Here is a 19,180-nt window from a genome sequence, read left to right as displayed (position 1 = left end):
GCAACGTCGCTGACTAAGCTATTGGTATCTAGGCAAACGCGCCACTGCGTACTTTTTTGGCGGTGCCGCTGCGCGATTTGCGTTTCTTGAAAAGGTGGGGAGAGGATGGGGGGGAGGATGGAAAAGTGGCGGGTGCGGGGGTATCGGTGTGCGCGGGAGGAAGAGTATCCGGCGCGGAATCTTGCGTGCGTGGAGGTGTCTCCAAACATGCACGCCCGTGCAATTCCCCAGGCTCGCCGTGCACTTCATGGCGCCGCTTGGCAATCACAGGCAAACTATCCGCACTCTCCTCCATCTCATCGACGGTGCGCTCGCGAAATGCAAAGTGCCACGCTTTTTCTCGGTCCGTGCGAGGCGCTGCTGCGTCGGGCGCGCTTGCCGCTTCTGGTTTCTCTGCCACAGTCTCCATAGTTTCCACGGTCTCCACGGTCTGCCACTCACCCACCCTCGCCTCCGTCTTGCGCCGCGCAAAGCGCTCCCTATACGCCGCCTCCGCCTCTTTCTCCTCGACGCCTAGACTCGCTGCAGACGTGTATGCAGCAAGCTTATCCTGCGGGTTCCATGCCTTTTGCCTCGGCGCAGCACTGCACGGCACAGAAGGCACATCGCTTGCATGCCAGCGCTTGTTCGCGGCGCGCTCCATGTGCTGCAGCTCTTTTTGCGCACATTCCTCTTCCCGCCGTTTCTCGCTGTTTCCTTTGTACAGTGCACGCAATGCACGCTCCACATTACCCTTGTGCCGTAGTCCATTTTCGTGGTGCTGCCGCGAAGGGATATCGTCATTGATCGTCACATTGCAGTGCCGGCACGTCCACTTTTTGCGCGAGACCCATACGTCGGCCATGGCGCGGGCGCACGTGATGGTGAAGAGAGTACTTGGGTATCTCGCAGTGCTATTGTGGAGGAAAATAGAGTAGGGTAAGTATAGACAGGGGTTTGACTCCGTTATGCTTGAACCGTGTGTGGGTCTCTGGCGAGGTGTCAATGCTTGTGCGCCGCATTGTTCGGCTGCTCCGACAAGACAGACGCCATATGGTGCATACCATGCGGCAAATTCGATGCATGTGATTGCGGAATGCCTATGGCGTCGTGCGCAGCAGTACTTGTCGCTGGCGTATTCGCGCCGAGCATGCTGCTGTAGTACATGGGAAGCGCGTTGTGCATGAGGTGCTGCTCATTGGGCAACTGCGAAACGCCAGGGTTCGGATAGAGCTGATTGTGCATCTCGGAGCCGGGCATGGAATGCAGGGCCATGGGCGAAAGGTTTGGCTGCGTGCGGCGCCGCTTGATTTGTTGTCCCGCGTGCGAATCCTGCGCGGGGTTATTCATCTGTACCCAGGCAGGATGGAACAGTTGCGGGCTGCCCGCATGCGCAAACGACGCTACATCGATGGGATTCGCCCCAAACGTCTGCGCCGTCAGCCCAGCGTCGGCGCGGCCAAACTCGGCGCCCTCCTCGTCATCGTCCTCCTCGTCATCGCCGTCCTCCTCTTGAACGACAATATCGTTGTACTCCTCTTTGTACATTTCGCCGGGTGCGTTCTGCGCCGACCCATTCGTGCCTTCGCTGGGGTCGGGTGCATTGAGGCATTCCTGAATAAGATTCCGCCCTTCGGGTTGTTTTACGATTGCCTCAAGTTTGGGCGTGGTAAACGTATAGACAAGCCCGGTCTGCGATACAACCAGGAGAAGTATCTGTGTACCGGTCAATGTTGCCAGCTCGTAGGCCTGTGGTCAGTTACATCGACAAAACATACCTTTTTCATAATGCCTGCTTTGCGTTTGCTGAACGTGATATGACGGCGCGAGTCGTCATCGATAAACTCTATTTTGATCTTTCGGCGGCCCGTCTTGCTTTCCTTCTCCCCTTTGCCTACTGCGCGCTTCCGCGCATTCGATCGCGCATCGCCAGCATTGCCAGCGTCGCCAGCAAAAGAGGAGTCATCGGTGCTTGTCCCTGGCGCTTTACCCGCACTGCGCTTGGCATCTCCCGGCGCCCCAATGCTCGGCGATTCGAGCTTTGGGGAGACTTTCTGGAAACCAGAGCGCGGTGTCGTCTGAACACTCGAACGCCTTTGCTGCATCGGTGGCTGCGGAGTCGGGTGCGCTTGGATGCTTGGCGAACTAGAGAGCTGCGCAGTATTGTGGGGATATTGCTGTAGATGGGCCATGTTCCGCATCCCGGCAGATGTGCCCTGCTGCACGGGGCTTGTTGGGCTCATATGAAATGGCCAAGCCCCGGAGGAGTGCCCATGAAAATTGGGTGTAAGCTGGATCGTCCCGTGCGGCACGTCATAAATAGGTGGATACGTTCCAGCCTGATCAGACTGCTCGTTCGCCACCATCATGCCGCTCATATTCAAGTTCGACGGTGCATACTGGCCCATAGGCACCGGGTTGGACATCTCCGTGGGTTCTCAAAACGAACTGCGCTTGTCCACATTTTGTCCGCCCAGCCCCTGACGCGTGGCGCGGGTCGGCTGCAGTGCCGCAGAGCCAACCAATTTTGGTTGTGGGAATTAACTGATGCAGGAAACTGCACGGCACGCATATATCCAGGCTAGGGTTAGGGACACGCTACGGTCAACTAGTGTAGGTTACTCAATACTCTTCGGCGTCCAGGCCGTCCTCGTCGCCGAGGGCAGTGTCCATACCGACCTCTTCATAGTCCTTCTCGAGCGCAGCCAAATCTTCACGCGCCTCGCTAAATTCGCCTTCTTCCATACCCTCGCCGACGTACCAATGCACAAAGGCACGCTTCGAGTACAACAGATCAAACTTGCGGTCTAAGCGACTCCAAGCGGTAGAGATGGCAGTAGTGTTGGCAAGCATGCAGAGTGCCCTAGATACCTTGGCCAAGTCACCACCAGGCACGAGCGCGGGCGGCTCGTTGCAAATACCGATCTTGAAGCCGGTGGGGCACCAGTCGACAAACTGGATTGAGCGCTTCGTCTTGATCAGGCTCACGGCGGAGTTGACATCCTTCGGTACAACGTCACCGCGGTACAAGAGACAGCAGGCCATAAACTTGCCGTCGCGCGGGTCGCACTTGACCATCTGGTTCCCTTTCTCGAAGCTCGAGGTAGTCATCTCTGCAACGCTGTTCTGCTCGTGGAACGCCTTGTCAGAAGAAATAATAGGTGCGTATGTGGCGAGAGGGAAGTGGATACGGGGGTACGGCACAAGATTCGTCTGGAACTCGTTCAGGTCCACGTTCAGCGAGCCATCGAAGCGGAGCGATGCGGTAATGGAAGAGACGACCTGTGCAATGAGCCGGTTCAGGTTCGTAAAGCTCGGTGCACTGATACCAAGGTTGCGTTTGCAGATATCGTAGATTGCCTCATTATCCACCATGAACGAACAGTCCGAGTTCTCCAGCGTGGTGTGCGTAGTCAGTACCGAGTTGTACGGCTCCACAACAGAGCTGCTCATCATCGGCGCGGGGTACACGGAGAATTCCAGCTTAGACTTTTTTCCATAGTCCTGCGCAAGGCGCTCGAGAAGCAAGGAACCAAAACCAGAGCCTGTACCACCGCCAAAGGAGTGGAACACAAAAAAGCCCTGCAAACCGGACGCGGCGTCCGCAAGCTTGCGCACACGATCCATCGTCTCATCAATAAGCTCTTTGCCGACCGTGTAGTGGCCACGCGCGTAATTGTTAGCCGCATCCTCCTTGCCGGAAATGAGCGTCTCGGGGTGGAACAGGCCGCGCAAAGGACCGCTGCGCACATCGTCGATCACGTTAGGTTCCAGGTCAACATAGATGCTGCGCGGCACATATTTTCCACGGCCCGTCTCACTGAAAAAGGTAGAGAACCCATCGTCGTTCTTGGTTTTGCTTTCCGACTTCATGTGACCGTCGGGGGTCAGGCCATGCTCCTGGAGATAGAGCTCCCAGCAAGCATTACCAATCTGGATGCCCGCTTGTCCAACATGCAAAGAAAGAACTTCCCTCATTGTGAATGCCCGTTACAATAGGCCTGGTGTGTGGCCAAACGGTGTCTTGCTCAAAAGCGACGTAGAGCGAGAGACAGAGTGACACGGCTGGCGCGTGAACCGAGGCGTGCACGAACAATTGCAAATTTGCCCCATGCCACCGTCAACAACGCGCGCGCGTTTTTTTATCGTCACGTGATCTAATACAATGCTAAGTGTGTACTGCGCAGGGGCATGAGGGCGGTGCGAGGACCGCGTCGTGCAAAGCGGTGAAGTTGGGGCTTCCAAAGCCAGTTGGAGCATCCCAGCCTGGTGCGGCCGTAAAGCCCGGCGTTCCGCAGCTTGGGTTGCTTCCGGAGAGCACATCGTTAAATGCATCTGGCAAGTGCGCGTACAGCAACGGGTTTAAGAAGCCGAGCCGCGGCATGCCGTTTGCGATGCGCGCATCGTTTAGCAGTCCAATTACAGCGGCAAACAAGGGTACAGCTGCGCTTGTGCCAGACACGCGCATGGGCTTGTCTTTGTCATACATAATATAATGCGCAGAAAGTGCGGAAACGTCGGGATACGCGCGTCCTTTTTCGTTGTACAGTCCCGTCCAGTTGGTGGGAGCATACGTAGCAAGGTACCGCGAGACACTCTGATTTTGCCATGTAGGACGCTCAAAATAGTCCGAGAACCCAGAGCCAGCCACGTACCCCGCAGTATCCATTGTCGCGACTGTCTCGTTGATTGGCAAAGCTGTGCCGCCCACTGTAGTGACATACGGACAGCTTGCTGGAAACCACGGCAAAAACCGCTTTTTTGGCTCGTGCGTGGGTATGCGGCACTCTTTTTCCTCGACAGAGCCAACGCCCTGGTCGCCAGCGGCGGCAATGACACTCACGCCGCGCAGTCCAAGCAGGGCGGCGTATTGACACGTACGCACTGCGTATGATTTCGGTACAGAATGCTCGAGATCAGCGTAGGAAATGGAGAGCACGGAAGGGAGTTCATCATCTGGCAAGTCCAGTACATGCGAAAACAGGTGCAACAAGGGTTCATTGCGGCTTTTAGGGTACTGTACACCCGTTTTTGGCGGCTTGCCATGGACACTGTAAAACGAAACAGGGATGGGGTATACTTGCGCCATGATCGTCTGGATATCGAGGTTCGCCTCCCTGCTCCGCACCTTTTTGCTGGGACGAGCATGTCTAACAAACTCCGTCGTAAAGTTGGCGCCGACCGCATCGGGACGGTACTTTTTCATAAATGTCTCCACGTCGTTCGCAGTGGGCGTTTGGCCAAGGAATCCGGCAACACCAATTCGATTCTGTTCGGGAACAAGTGGTGCGTAGGCGATGTTGTACATTTTGCGCATGCAGTTGGGAATGGCGCCATTGGCGCACACTTCCAGATCCGTGTCACGCTTTTGCAGTGCTGTCTCAGGCGTGGTCGAGGTATGCGTCGAGTGCATCGGCATCCCAAATACAGCGGCGCCGTGCAGTGCGTCTGGGACCTGGTGCTCACTTGCGTGCAGCATTGTGTGCCCATCCTCGGACTCGTATTCGTGGTACTGCGTGCGAAAGAGCTTGCTTGCTTTGCCGACGTTCATGCGCATGGCCCAAGTATCTGCCGCATGCTGCCACGACTCGATACCTTGCTCATCCATCCATTGCTTCGCACGCTTCTTTAATCCCCGATCCGACGCAAGAAAGCATTTGATTTCCCTCCTAGACAGGTACTGCCCGTAGCGTGGACTGCATGGGTCACTGATCTGCGCAATCTCGTGATCGATACTGTCAGCGTCGAGGGAGCGAGTCATGTAGACATGAACCTCGGCTGAGGGAGCGGCGAGTGCTCGCTTATTCCAGCCCATTGTAGGCATCGCTACGCCCAGCGCCAGAAAGGAACAAAACAAAAGAATGCCGCCTTCTACTCGTACCATCACGTAGGGTAATCAGGCGCTGTGTCACCCATGACTCTTTTCTACACAAAGGCGCACGCGCCGCATTTTAAAAAAAGGAAGTTGCAGGTGACATGCGCGTGGTCAGGACGACTGTGGAGGTAATCAGCGTAAGTAAGGTTACATAATACAGACGAGATGCATAATTCCCGAGCTACGAAAACGGCGGCGTTACCAAGCGAGCGGCCACGGTTCTTTGGGTCGGCTACAGGTACGATTTGCAGCGCGTGCATATTTGCTCATCAAAAAGGCTTTACTTAGACGTAGAATGGACAGCAGTCCTAGCTCTGCTGGCACAGAGGAAGCGGGCAGGGCAGATGTGGAAGGCAAACAACGCACGACGGAGCCTGTGGGCACCAAGAAAAAAGCAGCACACCTGGAAACAAGCATTGGACGACATTCGTTATCGTTTGAGAACATTCGGGGGCAGGAACCACCGCAAGCGCGATTGCTGCGCTTGCGTGGCCTGTTTGACCTGCTCATGGATCATGACAGCGATTCTGCACTGGCCGGAGGTCGTGCCAAGCAAGTCTGGCGCCATACGGCGAGTCGCGCTCGCTACGGTGCTGGTGGCTGCCTTGCGACAGGCAGTCTTTCTTCACGCCCGGGGACGGTGCAAGTTGCAGTGGACAGTGGCGAGCAGCGCGACACGTCCGAATCCAAGTCGCCTTCTGCGTACCTGCGCGAATGGTTTTTCAACGTGCGCCGTCAGTCGTACGCAAATGAGCTTCTTGGACAGTGCCGCGAGTGCCGTGCAGGGCTTGAGCGCGCACGCAAGGAGCTGTCTGAAGCGCATGACAACGAACAGGCTTCGCGGAAGTCGTGGTTGACGCGCCAAAAGCAGGCGCACAACACAAGCGACGCTACTGCCGCGACGCGAGCATGGCAGAGTTTGCTTTATTTTACACATGATGGAGAGGGAACGTCTTTGCTAAGTCGTTTCTTTGGTACCAAGAGCGCGCCGCTGATGATGCGCCTCGAGTCGGGCTGGAAAGGCTCGCGCGTTTGGGGGCTTAGCGCTACGGAGGAGGAGAACAAGCATGACGTGCCGCGCCACGATACCCAATCCGCCTCTCAAACGGACGAAACGCAATACAAGGCGAAGCGCATGCGTCAGCGGCAGTTGGAATGGGAAGGGTTTCTGGCATATGCCGAGTTTCAAGAACGCGAGCTGTACAAGCTCTTCACAGAACTGGATACAAACCGCGACGGCGTCTTGGACATAAGTGAGATTCGTTCTGGGTTTGCGCGTGCTGGAGCGCATCCTAGTGAACTGGTTATGGACGACTTTATTGCCTGCCTTGCATCCAGCGGAGTTTCCGACGTCAAGGAGCAGCACAATGCGCCGCACTATGTCACGTTCCCCGAATTTCGCGACTATTTGCTCCTGATGCCGCACAAGCCGTCGATACCGGAAATCTTTCGATTTTATCAGGTACGCAAAGCGGTCGGCCTATTCGGCAACGAAGGCATCTTTGCAGAGTTGGGCACGGGCTGGGGAAAGACGGCGAGAGGCGCGTCGGCCCTCACCTTTGACAGCGATGTGAGCCTTTCTGGCGAAGAGCACCTTCACAGCCATGCAAAAGATAGCCACGGGAATACTGTGGAGCCCAGGATGGGTGAAAGCACAGGTACCCGTGCATCCAAGGTTGCACAGCATGCGCTTCAAAACGGTGCTGATGACGGCGACGCGGACGAGCAGGATGAGAGCAGTGCATTTCATGGCCACCACGCGCTTAAATTCCTGCTTGCTGGTGGCATTGCCGGCGCAGTGAGTCGCACAGCAACGGCACCGTTGGACCGCTTAAAGGTGTATTTGATCACGTCGCAAAAGCCGCGAGGCAACGGCAGCACGCGACTGGGGATGAGCAGCATGTACGATATAATGTATGCCATGCGTGTGATATGCAGGGACGGCGGGTTACGCAGTTTTTGGCTTGGAAATGGGCTCAACTGTATCAAGATCTTTCCCGAGTCTGCGATCAAGTTTTTCAGCTACGAAATGTCGAAGCGCTGGTTTGCCAAGCATTATGACCATGTAGCGGACTCACGCGACATTAGTGGATTCAGCCGCTTCATGAGTGGTGGCATCGGTGGGATTACCAGCCAGCTTTCGATATACCCAATCGAGACGCTCAAGACCAGGCTCATGTCGAGCGAGTCGCGCAGCAGTAATCTGCACGGCATGGCGCTTCTTAAGGGGACGGCAAAGCAAATGTACGCAAAAGGCGGTATCCGCGCATACTACCGCGGCCTTGCTGCGGGTCTTTTCGGCGTGTTCCCCTACTCTGCGATCGACATGTCAACGTTTGAAGGAATCAAGCTGTTCTACCTCAAGTACACACACAAAGAAGAGCCCGGGGTATTTGCCATGCTCGCGTTTGGGAGTCTGTCGGGAAGTATCGGCGCAACGACCGTGTATCCCCTCAACTTGATTCGTACGCGTCTCCAGGCGTCTGGTACACCAGCACATCCTGTATTGTACGTGCACGACACACAAAACTTACCACTACAGATATACTAGCTTTATGGACGCTGCGATACAGACCTATAAGCGCGAAGGTGCTGCTGGATTTTACCGTGGGCTTGTGCCGTCCTTGGCAAAGGTCGCGCCGGCTGTGTCGATCAGCTACGTGGTCTACGAAGAATCCAAGCGACACTTGGGTGTCTCCTAAGATTCTTTGTTGGTTGATTAGCAAGCAGGTAGTGCAATCTATGTCTTGTCCAATCAGCACTGCACAAATTGTCGACAATTGCGTCCGCGGAGCGAACAGCCGGTCTGTGGTAGAAAAAACAAGCCAGTGAGATATTGGGTATTTTTTAGTGGCCGTTCGCCCAATCGGAGCTCTCCATTGTGCGAGGCCGGTGCGCCGGAGCAAGGGTACCAGACCGGCAGTTGTAAAGTGCCCAGTTACTTAAAAAACTGCGAAAGATTCCCCACATCCTCACCTTTGAAGCCACCAAGATGGAAAATTTGACCATGGAAACGATGCGGAAGGAGAGGGAGAACCCGCTATTCAATGTGCACAATGTATGTGAACCCTTATACAAATATTAACTTGATTAGATGTCTGTTGCTGTGCACGGTGGCGAAAGCGCTCTTGCGCTTAAAGAACGTGTCCAGCTCGAGATGGAGCGCGACCCTCGCTTCTTCAACGACGACATTTACGATTTGACAAAGGAACAAATACGTGAGCGCACCTTTATCAAGACTTCCACCATCCTCGCTAACTTTGCGAACGAGAGCCTGGACGACTTTGTCGCGCGCCTGCAAGTCGTTGCTGTCGCCGACCCTGCCTTTTGGACGCGTTTTGGTGTGCATCTTGGTCTCTTTACCAACGCTGTCCGGTCTGGCTCTACCTCGGGCCAGTTCGGCTACTGGGTGTCGAAGGGCATGATTAACTTGCGCAACTTTTACGGTTGCTTTGGTATGACAGAGCTGGAGCACGGTAGCAACGTCGCTGGCCTGCAGACGACTGCGACCCTCGACGAGAACTCGGACGAGTTTGTCATTCACACGCCCAACCTTGGTGCGACCAAGTGGTGGATCGGTGGTGCCGCGCACTCTGCCACCCACTGCTCTGTCTTTGCCCAGCTCATTGTCAAGGGCAAGTACTACGGCACCAAGACGTTTGTGGTTCCTCTGCGTAACCCTGAGACCTACGATCTTCTCCCCGGTGTCACGATCGGTGACATTGGTAAGAAGATGGGACGTGACGGTATTGACAATGGCTATATTCAATTTACCAATGTACGCATTCCCCGCGCGTACATGCTTATGCGCTACACCCAAGTTACCCGTGACGGTCAAGTCTTTGAGCCACCGCTGCAGCAGCTTACCTACGCTGCACTGCTCAGCGGTCGTACCAACATGGTGAGCGACGCTGGCAATATCGGTAAGAAGGCGACCACGATTGCCATTCGCTACGCTGCTGTCCGCCGGCAGTTCAAGTCCGATCCCAACTGCAAGTATGAGACGCAGCTGCTCGACTACCCGATTCACCAGCGCCGTATTTTGCCGCTCATGGCCCAGTCTGTTGCGTTTGGCTTCACCAGTCTGGAGCTGACCAACATGCTTAACGCGACCAACCAGGCGCTCGACGCACTGGAGCCTGGAGACCCCAAGCTCGAGGAGACGATGGACATGCTTAAGGCGACGCATACCACCAGCTCTGGTCTCAAGGCCTTCTGCACCTGGGCGACGCTCGGCGCCATTGAAGTCTGCCGTCAGAGCCTTGGCGGTCACGGCTACTCTGCTTACACGGGCCTTGCCTCGCTATACAGTGACTTTGCCGTGCACTGCACCTGGGAGGGCGACAATACCATTCTTGCTCTCCAGGCCGGCCGTGCGCTTGTCACCTCGTATCTTGAGTCTAAGGAAGGCAAGCACCAGGGCGAGGCACTCTGCTACCTGAACAATCTCGATGAGTGCCTGAACGACAAATGCCAGAACGAGGAGCAGCTTCTGTCTCTCGAGGGCATTGAGAAGGGCTGGCTCACTGCCACTGCCCACTTTGTGAAACTTGCCGCCACGGAGTACGAAAACCTTCTGAGCAAGGGCCTCAACCGGGAACAGGCATACGAGCAATGTTCTCAGCAGCGCTTTGCTGCCGCGAGTGTGCACACAGTCGGCTTCATCTTCCGCCGCTTCTGCAGTGGGATTCGCGCGATGCCAGACAGCGATGATGGCGTGAAGAACTCACTCTCTCTTCTTGCCCAGCTCTACGGTCTCTGGCAAATGGAGGAGAAGGGCGCCTTTTTCCTCCGCTCTGGCTGGCTCTCTCCCAACCTGTTTGACTATGTTACCAAGCGCGTCACTGAGCTCTGCGGCGAAGTGCGCAAGTTTGCTGTGCCCATGGTCGACTCGTTTGCCTTCTCCGACCATATCCTTAACTCGCCCATGGGCCGCTACGACGGCAACATTTACGAGTCGTACTTTGCACGCGTGCAGCGCAATAACCCGTCCAACCTGCCGCACCCCTACTTTGAACGCTTGATCAAGCCGCTGCTCTCGCGCAGCATTCCCGACTCGGAGGATGTGGAAGAGGCGATTGGTCTCGACGAGGAGATTGAAGAAATCCACACTGAGCGTCGCGAGGCAGAGGATGCGCAGAAGAAGTAAGCGCAGCCAAGCTAGTCATTTGCCTTGAGAGTAGCCCATCACAGCTCATCACTCCACGTCTAGATGGAATCGTATTGCTACATAGACGAAATGCCATGCCGTGTGCGTACAAAAAACGGAATCAAATTCACGTGCGCGGAACGACAAGCCTTGGCGCCGATATGTCCCAGTCTCGTCAACCTCGCGTATACACATTTTTTGATAGGGTGATCATGGGAAACGCGAGGTGCGAAGCACGCGCGGTACCAGAGCAAGGGCAGCTGCCGCTGCTCGTGGTGCTGGACCTGAACGGAACTCTGGTATGCCGCAAAAAGAAGGGCGGGCGTGCCATACCAAACGGCACCATCGTGCCGCGCCCCTACCTGCAATGTTTTTTTGAGTACTGCTTTGGCCCTCTTTTTTGCGCCACGTCGAAGCAGAGGCAAAAATTGTGGGACAAGCGCGACCAGATCCGCGTGCCGATCGGTGCAGCGCCGTCCGGGACGCACTTCTGGCTCCGCCAACGCTCCAACCATGGCTCGCACTGCGTGGTGAATCCACCCGCGACACCGGTTGCGCTCATGATTTGGTCCAGCGCGACAGGCCTAAACGTGGAGAGAATGGTAGAGCGGTGCGTGAGCCGAACATTGCAGCGTGCCTTGTTCCAGCGCATATGGTCGAGAGAGACGCTCGTGCTGGACAAGAACATGTCAAGAAAGACGGATACCATCAAGGATCTCACGGTGGTATGGGACGAACTAAATTCATGGAACACGTACCTCACACACAGGGAGACGGAGCACGACCTACCACAGTTTGTTCCGCGTGCATTGGCGAGCGCGCGGCTGCGTCGGTACATGCTGCTCGAGCCCGAGTCGCAGTCATCGCTCAGCGACACCGAGAAATTTATAGCCGAGTCTATACACAGAGCAGAGGCTGGAGCGGAGAGCGTGTACGGCCCCGTTGTACTGACGCCTTGGGGTCCGCACAATACACTGCTTGTGGACGACAGCTGGCTAAAAGCGCGGAGCCAGCCGTTGAATCATATGTGTATTCCCAACTATAGCGAGGAGGATGCATCACTGTACTTCGACTACCTGCAAAAAGGAGAACAAGGAAGCGCAGACCCAGGCCTCGACTGCTGTCTTTTGCAGCTCGTGGGAATGCTCGAGGCGCTGCAAACGGTGCCGGACGTGCGCGACCTAATATCAACGCCGCGCTTTTCCTTTACAGACAGCAACGAAGATTGGAAGAAAAACGGCATTGCTGCGCTTCAAAAACGTGGGATATCTATCGTGCTTTAAGCCGCGCTACTACCAGGCTAGATACCATAGCGATCCATCACCCGCCCTCACCGCCGCGCTGCGACGCTGGCACCGGCCGAGCACCACGTGGCATGGCACGGCCACCTGCATAGCGCATCTGCGCCCTTGGCGCGACACATTCGCGCACACGATTGTGACACAGGTGCACCGCCCACGCGCACCGTGAAGCACCCGCACAAATGTGGAGCAAAGACGAGCACTCTTTCCCTGGCACCACCCCCAACCCCACGTCGAGCGATCCGGAGCAAATGGCCGCTGATCGAGTACAGCGAATCAACTCCTCGCAGGAGCAGCTTTTACAAGCGCAGCTACAGCAGCTCGGCATCGGCACAACTGACTCCATGCTGGATTCGCTGCACAACCCATCCGCGTATCAAACACCGTTTCTTGCTGCCGATGCCAGTCCGCTGCGGAACATTCCGCAGGGCAGCGCGCAGTGGAATATGCCCATGAACGGCTTGTCGAGCAATACCCCTTGGAACCCCACTCCCATGCCACCACTCCAGCATCGGCGCGGCGCGAGCGATGTGAATGCGGCATTCCGCTTCCCTTCTTCCCAGCCCGCCTACCAGCGCGCGGACGATTTGCCTCCGCGCACGTCCAGCCCATCCTATACCTCGGGCATGGAACAGCAGCGCCAAGCCCTCCAACAACAAATTGATCAGCTGCAACTGCAGCAGGAGCAGCTTCTGCGCCAGCAAAACTTTGTGTCGCTGCTTCCGTCCGTGCATGAGTATGCCTCTCCGCCGCGCGGCGCCCACCGCAGGATCCAGAGCCACTCTGCGACCACTGGCCTTGGCGCATTTGACTTGCTTTCACAGCGTTCTGCGTACGCAGACGCACGCAGCGGATGGAATGCTGCGCCCGGCATGGTGCCGTTCGCGGAGAGCACGTCGCGCTCCAACTTTAGCTTTCCACCGCGGCGCACCACAAGCGAGTCTGTCGGCGCTCGCCACGGCGCGGTCGGCTCTGAAGTGCCGCCACGCGGACATACGCGCCATGCGTCATACCAGCTTGCCTCCGAGCTTTCTCCCGAGTACCTCATTGCCGGTGGCGGCATGCTTCACCTCGCCACGATGGGCACAAACAACGAGTTTTCCGACGACAGTTTCACCGAGTCGCCTGCCAAGCACAACCGATCCAGCAGCATGTCCAGTGCACTTTTGTCATGGCGCCCAGGCACGCCAAATGCCGACCCACTGCAGAATTTATCCCAAGCCCAAGCCCAGCTCGCGGCACTTCACCGCAGCAGGCAGCAGGCCGGCCCCGGGACTCATTCGCGCAGCGCATCCTACTCTGGCGGGCGCACACCCAGCCAAGGCCAGGTGCGCAAGGCACTCTTCGGCAGCTACCTTCCGCAAGCGAGCCTCCCCCCTTTGCTGCTCACGGGCAAGCTTGTTGTCGGTATCCTGCGCGTGAACAAGCGCAACCGCAGCGACGCGTGGGTCACCACTGAGGTCCTGGAGCATGATATCTTTATCAGCGGCTCCAAAGACAGGAACAGGGCACTGGAAGGGGATTTGGTCGCCGTCGAGCTCCTCGATCCCCAAGAAGTCTGGCAGACCAAGCGCGACAAGGTCGACAAGAAGAAGCGCAAAGAAGAGAGCCAAGCCGATTGTGCGCCGGACAGCCGGCGCATGGAAAAGGTGCGCGACGATATTGAAGTCGAAGGCGCACTGCTCGGCCTTGTTGCCGACGAGGAAGAAAGCGAAAACAGCCCGCCCGCTTTGGCCGGTCATGTGGTAGCGATTGTCGAGCGCACGCCCGGCCAAATCTTTCCCGGCACACTTGCGCTTCTCCGCCCGAGCAGCGCAGCGACCAAGGAAAAGCAGCAAACAGAGCGTCATGCCGATGAAAAAGAGCCGGAAAAAGCGTCGCGCCCCAAGATTATTTGGTTCCGCCCGTCGGACAAGCGTGTGCCGCTGATTGCCATTCCCGCCGACCAGGCGCCGCCGGATTTCTGGGATGAGAGCCCTGCATTCAACACGTGTCTTTTCGTCGCTGGCATCAAGCGGTGGCCGATCACGTCGCTGCATCCGTTTGGCGCCATGGTAGACCGACTTGGACAGATCGGGACCTTGGAGGCTGAGTTTGAAGCGCTCTTGCGCACCCACTGCAATGCGCTCGCCTCCGCCTTTTCCGAGGCTGCCCTCAAAAGCATCGCGCAGTGCAAAGTGCCGGCGCACGAGTATGCCGATCGTGCTTCATTTGGCCCTACGCAAGGCTCCCCCACGTCAAAAGCAGCCGTCTTTTCTCTCCAGGACAACCGGCTGCAGGACACGGCGTTTAGCGTGGAAATACGCGACGATGCTTTTTGTGTTGGCGTGCACATCGCCGACGTTTGTGCTCATGTTCGCCCGGGCAGTGCGCTGGATCGCGAAGCAAAGAAGCGCGGCGAAACTGTCGATTTAGTGCACAAGGCGTACGACATGCTGCCGCCCGCGCTCGGCGAGCGCGTTGGTTTGCATCCCGGCAAGGACCGTCTGGCATACTCGGTTGTGTTTACCCTGGCCAACGACGATGCCGAGGTATGGATCGGCAAATCCGTCGTGCATGTCCAGGAGCGGCTCACGGAAGCTGCCTTGGATGCACGCACCTCGCCTCCGTTCCAGCAACTCAAGCAATATACCAGCCGGCTGCGTGCGGAGCGTATTGCGCAAGGGGCACTGCTGCATACACGGCCGCACCTCGCCTTTGCCTTGGACAAGCACGGGTCTCCTACAGCCGTGCATGTCGTGCAGCACAGCACCCACGAGCTCATTTTGCGTGCCAACCGTGCTATTGCGTTCCGAATTGCAGCGGCACTTCCAAACGCAGCGCTGTTGCTCCGCCAAGACGCGCCGCAAGGCCGCGCGATGGATGCACTTTGCAGCCAGCTTCGTGCGCTTGGCATTCAAGAAGCGGTGTCTACCGCGACGCTTCCCTCGATTATCGCTTCGCTAGACGCGCCGGCACGGAACGTGGCCGATGCACTGCTTGCCAACGCGATGGATGCGCCGAAATTCTACTGCACTGGCATGGTCGATATCGCCAAGTTTGCGCACTACACGTTGCCCGCTCCTTTGTACACGCAGTGCTGCGCTCCTTTGCACAGCTACGCGGATCTCTGTGTCCAGCGCCAGCTCGAAACTGTGCTGCAGAATGCGACACAGGATGCGGAATCTGTTGCCAAGATTGCACAGCAGAGCAACAGCAAACACCAAGCGACACTGGCTGCCAAGGCCCAATGTGAACACCTGTACCTTTGCCAGCTCATTTGTACGTGGTCAGCCATGCATGGGTTGCTTCGCCGCACGGCGACTGTTATGGCGGTGAGCAAGACCTTTTTCGATATTCTCATCCCCGATCTGGGCGTCGAGAAGCGCATCTATTTGGATTGTTTGCCGCTGGAGACCTACACTTACGACGCGCCCCGCTCTTGTCTTTACTTGACTTGGCGACGCGGTATTCATTCACTCCAATACTTTTCAACATCCGTCCACGATGCGCACATTGCGCAGCTCTGGGCAACACTTCAAGATTCGGTACAGACGGCGCCCCATGAGGGCGAGACGCTGCAGCATATCCGGCCCCTTGCACAGCTAGAAGTATACATCGCCGCCGAGCTTGAAAAGAGCCCGCCGATTCTGAAGGTGTTTGCTGAAAATCCATTTGCACGATAGGGTTATAGTGAAAGGACAATATGAACGACAAAGGAAAGGTGGGTGCACAAGTGGGAGCAGACGGAGAGGCTTAGGTTCTACAACGCCAAGGTATGGCCTGTTCCATGTGGTGGGCGTCGATCAGTCCTTGCTTTCCATTCCCCACCTCTACACGCCCGCACAGTGCAACGCCTATCCATGTTTTTCTACACAATCTGGACACTATGTTTCTGAAGCGTCTCGTCCAGCACTGCATGCACATCGGCCGGTATACTCGCAATCAAAGGCCCCAGCACTCCTGGATGCTGCTGCGACGCAGCGTACAGCTGCCTAGCGAGGTATGCACCCAAATCCGTACCTGCCCAGTCTGTCGCGTCCGACTCCATGCGCACACTCGGCTTTGCCGCAGCAAGCTGCGAGAAACTAGCTTGAAATCCCTGCTCGTCGAGCTCTGCAATTCCCTCGTCTTCTTCCGGCGTTGCACGCGCATTTTCCGTCTGCATCATCAGACGCAAAACGCTGCCCAGCAAGATTGGCCACACCGGCGCGCACGAAGCAAGCATCGACGGGCTCGACGTGAGGAGCCGGATCAGCCCCGCAGCGACGCCAAACCGCTGCTTCGCCTGGAGCTTGGCCAAGTCGGGCACGACGACGTTCTGCACAATCTGCATAAACAGTCCCTGCTGCACGGCCTCAAACGCTTGAACCACCTGCTCAGGGTACGATGGCTGCAGCACGCTGCAGTACACGGCAAAGAAAATGACAAAATGCTGCGAAAACTTGTCCGTCTTGCTCGATTGGAGCCGCATGAGCATGAGGGTAAGAATCGGCTGCTGGTACTGTGCCAAGACATTTGCAGGAATGTTGCGGATGAGCGAGAGGAGCAGCTCAAAGCCAAACACATCGTTTAGGCGGCTCGAGATCAGCTTTTGGTAGACACCCAGAAAGGCCTCGACATGCTGGACAACTGCGCTTGGAGCCTGGTGCAGGTAAGCCTTGAGCAGGCGCACCAACGCAGGCACATTGCCCTTTTGCTCCCACAGCGTAGGCGTGAGCAGTGGCGGGAGGAGGTTTGCATACGCCTCTGGAAGCGTGCGTTCCATGCTCTGGACAACGTGCACCTCGAGGAGCTGCGCGAGGATTTGGAACACGTAGGGGATATATTCCACAACGTCTGCCTGCAGGATCTCTGTAAACGACGGAAAGAGACCCTGTTCCATTTTTGACGCCTGTACTAGCGATCCACTGCCTGCGTAGCGGATGAGCGCAGAGATAGACTCGAACAAAAACTGGGTGAAACGCGGGTTGCTGGGATTCTTGGCCGTGATGCCGAGGATGGTGATGAGGTGCGCGAGCGTCATTTCTGCATGGCCTTCGACCGACTGGCGCAGCGTGAGAAGAACGCGCATGATACACTTCATCAGGTGGTCGTTCTCGGCCACCTTTTCTGGCGTCTCGTTGCGCTGAATCGCGGCAAAAAGCGCGGCCAAAATCGCTTCACTGGACCGCGCAATGTCTGCAGCAGAAAACATAAACTGGCCATTGTGCTTGATAAATAGGATCCTCTCGATGCTCACGGCTGCATAAGTACATGTCACATAGTTGGTCGACGCCAAATGGTGCACCAAGAGAGGAAGCACAGACAGCAGCTGGTCCTTGGTGAGCTGGTTCCGGAATGTGTAAAGATACTTGATTGCGTCCACCTGGAGGATCGGGTGGCTGTTTGCAGCGGCATTCTCTGGCTGCAAGTCCTCCAGAATGTGATCGGAGAAGAACTGGACCACGTCTACCAAATTGTTGGTGGAAGAAACGCCGTGCTGCGCTGTGGAGCCTTGGGCGGCAATGCATGTAAGCAGGTAAATCGCAGCATCCTTGCGCCGCCAGTTTACGCCGGGGTCCTTGCGGAAGAGGTCGAGGTACTCGCGGATATAGCGCGAAGCAATAGCGGTGGTCTGCTCGGAAAACTGCTCCAGGAGTGCGCGCACAAATTCGTAGGCGGCGCGGCGGCGCGTATCGACTTCGACGCTGGTCTCCAAGTCGCGGCGTATATACTCGACAGGGTTGTCTTCAAACATCTCCTCATCCACATCACGCAGCTCGATGTTGGGCATGATAATTTTGGAGCAAAACTGCTCGAGTGTGGACTCGGCCTCGAACAGCTGGCGCTGGCTGCCCATGCGGACGACGACGGCGAGGAAAAGAATTGCTTTGGAGACAAGCACGTCGTACTTTTCTAAAGGGCCATAGGTGCCGAGCATATCCCATACAGCCTGCACGTACTGCGGAAGCTGAGGCAATGCGTCCAAGTAGCGCTTTGCATACAGCTCGAAAATCTCACACACGCTGCTGCGAATCTTGTCCAGGGGACTGGGCGCCATGTCATCCACGTCGCCCACCAGCTCGGGCCGTGAAAACGACAGCAGACCGGTAAACATGGGTGAAAGTGCAGGAAGCGCATCCTCAAACTGCGGCGGGAGGTCCTGCGCAGAGAGATCGTAAAACAGCTGCAGCAAGAGGACGAGGCACGATGCCAGCGGCGGCACGTTTTGCGCGGGCGTCGCAAGGTTCACAATCATCCCGTATACGCGCTCCAGAAGCTCGAGTAGCGGCGTTGCAAACTTGCTGAGCACGAGGTTGATCTCGGTATACAGCGCGTCGGAGCGGAACATGGACCGCCAGCGCCGAAAGATGGCGTGAGAGGTAGAGAGGACAGAGAGCAGCACATGGTAGTTGTCGCTGTTCAGGCTCTGCACTAGCTCATCAATCAGGTTACTCCACGGATGAGGAAAATCACTCTGCGACACCAGCGCAATGCTCTCGTTCATCTGTGCGAGGATGGCCTGCGACGGAGTCGGTGTATTTGCAAGGCTTCGCAGGACGGGGATAAGCTCGGTACGGATCAGCTGCTTTTCTTCGTCCCCGATTGCACCCACAACTGGATCCTCCGTCTCGCTATCTACGTCCCAACGGGTCTTGCAAAGGTTCTTGAACTGAATCGCGGCCGCCAGTCGGATCGCGGTCGAGGCTGCTTCCGACTGGACCAGCGCGAGGAGCACAAAGGCAAACCGCGGCTGTGACTGCAGCTGCTTCAGCTGCTCCTCCGCACCCTTACGCTGAGACGGATCGAGCGTCTGCTGAAAGAGCGTAGCAAGCGATGCAAGCTGCGTGTCCATTCTACACCAACACAGCGCCAGCGGCGGTCCGCCCCTTCTTTTAAAGTCACGTGAGAAAA

General features: G+C 56.8%; 8 protein-coding genes across 8 annotated transcripts; 3 read left to right on the top strand and 5 right to left on the bottom strand.

The window, feature by feature from the left end:
• Positions 1 to 28: 28 nt before the first annotated feature.
• MVES1_001216 (NADPH dehydrogenase) lies at positions 29 to 844 on the bottom strand (the record flags this gene model as incomplete). Its single annotated transcript, XM_056206068.1, has 1 exon — positions 29 to 844. One exon carries the CDS (start codon positions 842 to 844, stop codon positions 29 to 31), a length of 816 nt encoding a protein of 271 aa, XP_056062043.1.
• Positions 845 to 981: 137 nt separating this feature from the next.
• MCM1 (transcription factor of the MADS box) lies at positions 982 to 2,084 on the bottom strand (the record flags this gene model as incomplete). The annotated part of the gene is made up of 2 exons (XM_056206067.1): positions 982 to 1,728; positions 1,758 to 2,084. 2 exons carry the CDS (start codon positions 2,082 to 2,084, stop codon positions 982 to 984), a joined length of 1,074 nt encoding a protein of 357 aa, XP_056062042.1.
• A 517-nt stretch (positions 2,085 to 2,601) lies between these two features.
• TUB1 (alpha-tubulin) lies at positions 2,602 to 3,957 on the bottom strand (the record flags this gene model as incomplete). The annotated part of the gene is made up of 1 exon (XM_056206066.1): positions 2,602 to 3,957. One exon carries the CDS (start codon positions 3,955 to 3,957, stop codon positions 2,602 to 2,604), a length of 1,356 nt encoding a protein of 451 aa, XP_056062041.1.
• A 190-nt stretch (positions 3,958 to 4,147) lies between these two features.
• MVES1_001213 (tripeptidyl-peptidase I) lies at positions 4,148 to 5,794 on the bottom strand (the record flags this gene model as incomplete). The annotated part of the gene is made up of 1 exon (XM_056206065.1): positions 4,148 to 5,794. The coding sequence occupies one exon, from the start codon at positions 5,792 to 5,794 to the stop codon at positions 4,148 to 4,150; it is 1,647 nt and encodes a 548-aa protein (XP_056062040.1).
• A 355-nt stretch (positions 5,795 to 6,149) lies between these two features.
• Positions 6,150 to 8,556, top strand: MVES1_001212 (uncharacterized protein; the record flags this gene model as incomplete). Its single annotated transcript, XM_056206064.1, has 2 exons — positions 6,150 to 8,362; positions 8,406 to 8,556. The coding sequence occupies 2 exons, from the start codon at positions 6,150 to 6,152 to the stop codon at positions 8,554 to 8,556; spliced, it is 2,364 nt and encodes a 787-aa protein (XP_056062039.1).
• Positions 8,557 to 8,861: 305 nt separating this feature from the next.
• POX1 (acyl-CoA oxidase) lies at positions 8,862 to 12,286 on the top strand (the record flags this gene model as incomplete). The annotated part of the gene is made up of 3 exons (XM_056206063.1): positions 8,862 to 8,912; positions 8,949 to 10,999; positions 11,209 to 12,286. The coding sequence occupies 3 exons, from the start codon at positions 8,862 to 8,864 to the stop codon at positions 12,284 to 12,286; spliced, it is 3,180 nt and encodes a 1,059-aa protein (XP_056062038.1).
• A 200-nt stretch (positions 12,287 to 12,486) lies between these two features.
• SSD1 (Translational repressor) lies at positions 12,487 to 15,969 on the top strand (the record flags this gene model as incomplete). The annotated part of the gene is made up of 1 exon (XM_056206062.1): positions 12,487 to 15,969. One exon carries the CDS (start codon positions 12,487 to 12,489, stop codon positions 15,967 to 15,969), a length of 3,483 nt encoding a protein of 1,160 aa, XP_056062037.1.
• A 185-nt stretch (positions 15,970 to 16,154) lies between these two features.
• Positions 16,155 to 19,121, bottom strand: CSE1 (importin-alpha export receptor; the record flags this gene model as incomplete). The annotated part of the gene is made up of 1 exon (XM_056206061.1): positions 16,155 to 19,121. The coding sequence occupies one exon, from the start codon at positions 19,119 to 19,121 to the stop codon at positions 16,155 to 16,157; it is 2,967 nt and encodes a 988-aa protein (XP_056062036.1).
• Between the last annotated feature and the right edge of the window lie 59 nt (positions 19,122 to 19,180).

The sequence above is a fragment of the Malassezia vespertilionis genome, chromosome 2 (assembly GCF_029542925.1).
Source record: "Malassezia vespertilionis chromosome 2, complete sequence".
Classification (NCBI taxonomy): domain Eukaryota; kingdom Fungi; phylum Basidiomycota; class Malasseziomycetes; order Malasseziales; family Malasseziaceae; genus Malassezia; species Malassezia vespertilionis.
The sequence above is the reverse complement of the archived record's forward strand: the minus strand, read 5'-3'. Positions and strand labels throughout refer to the sequence as shown.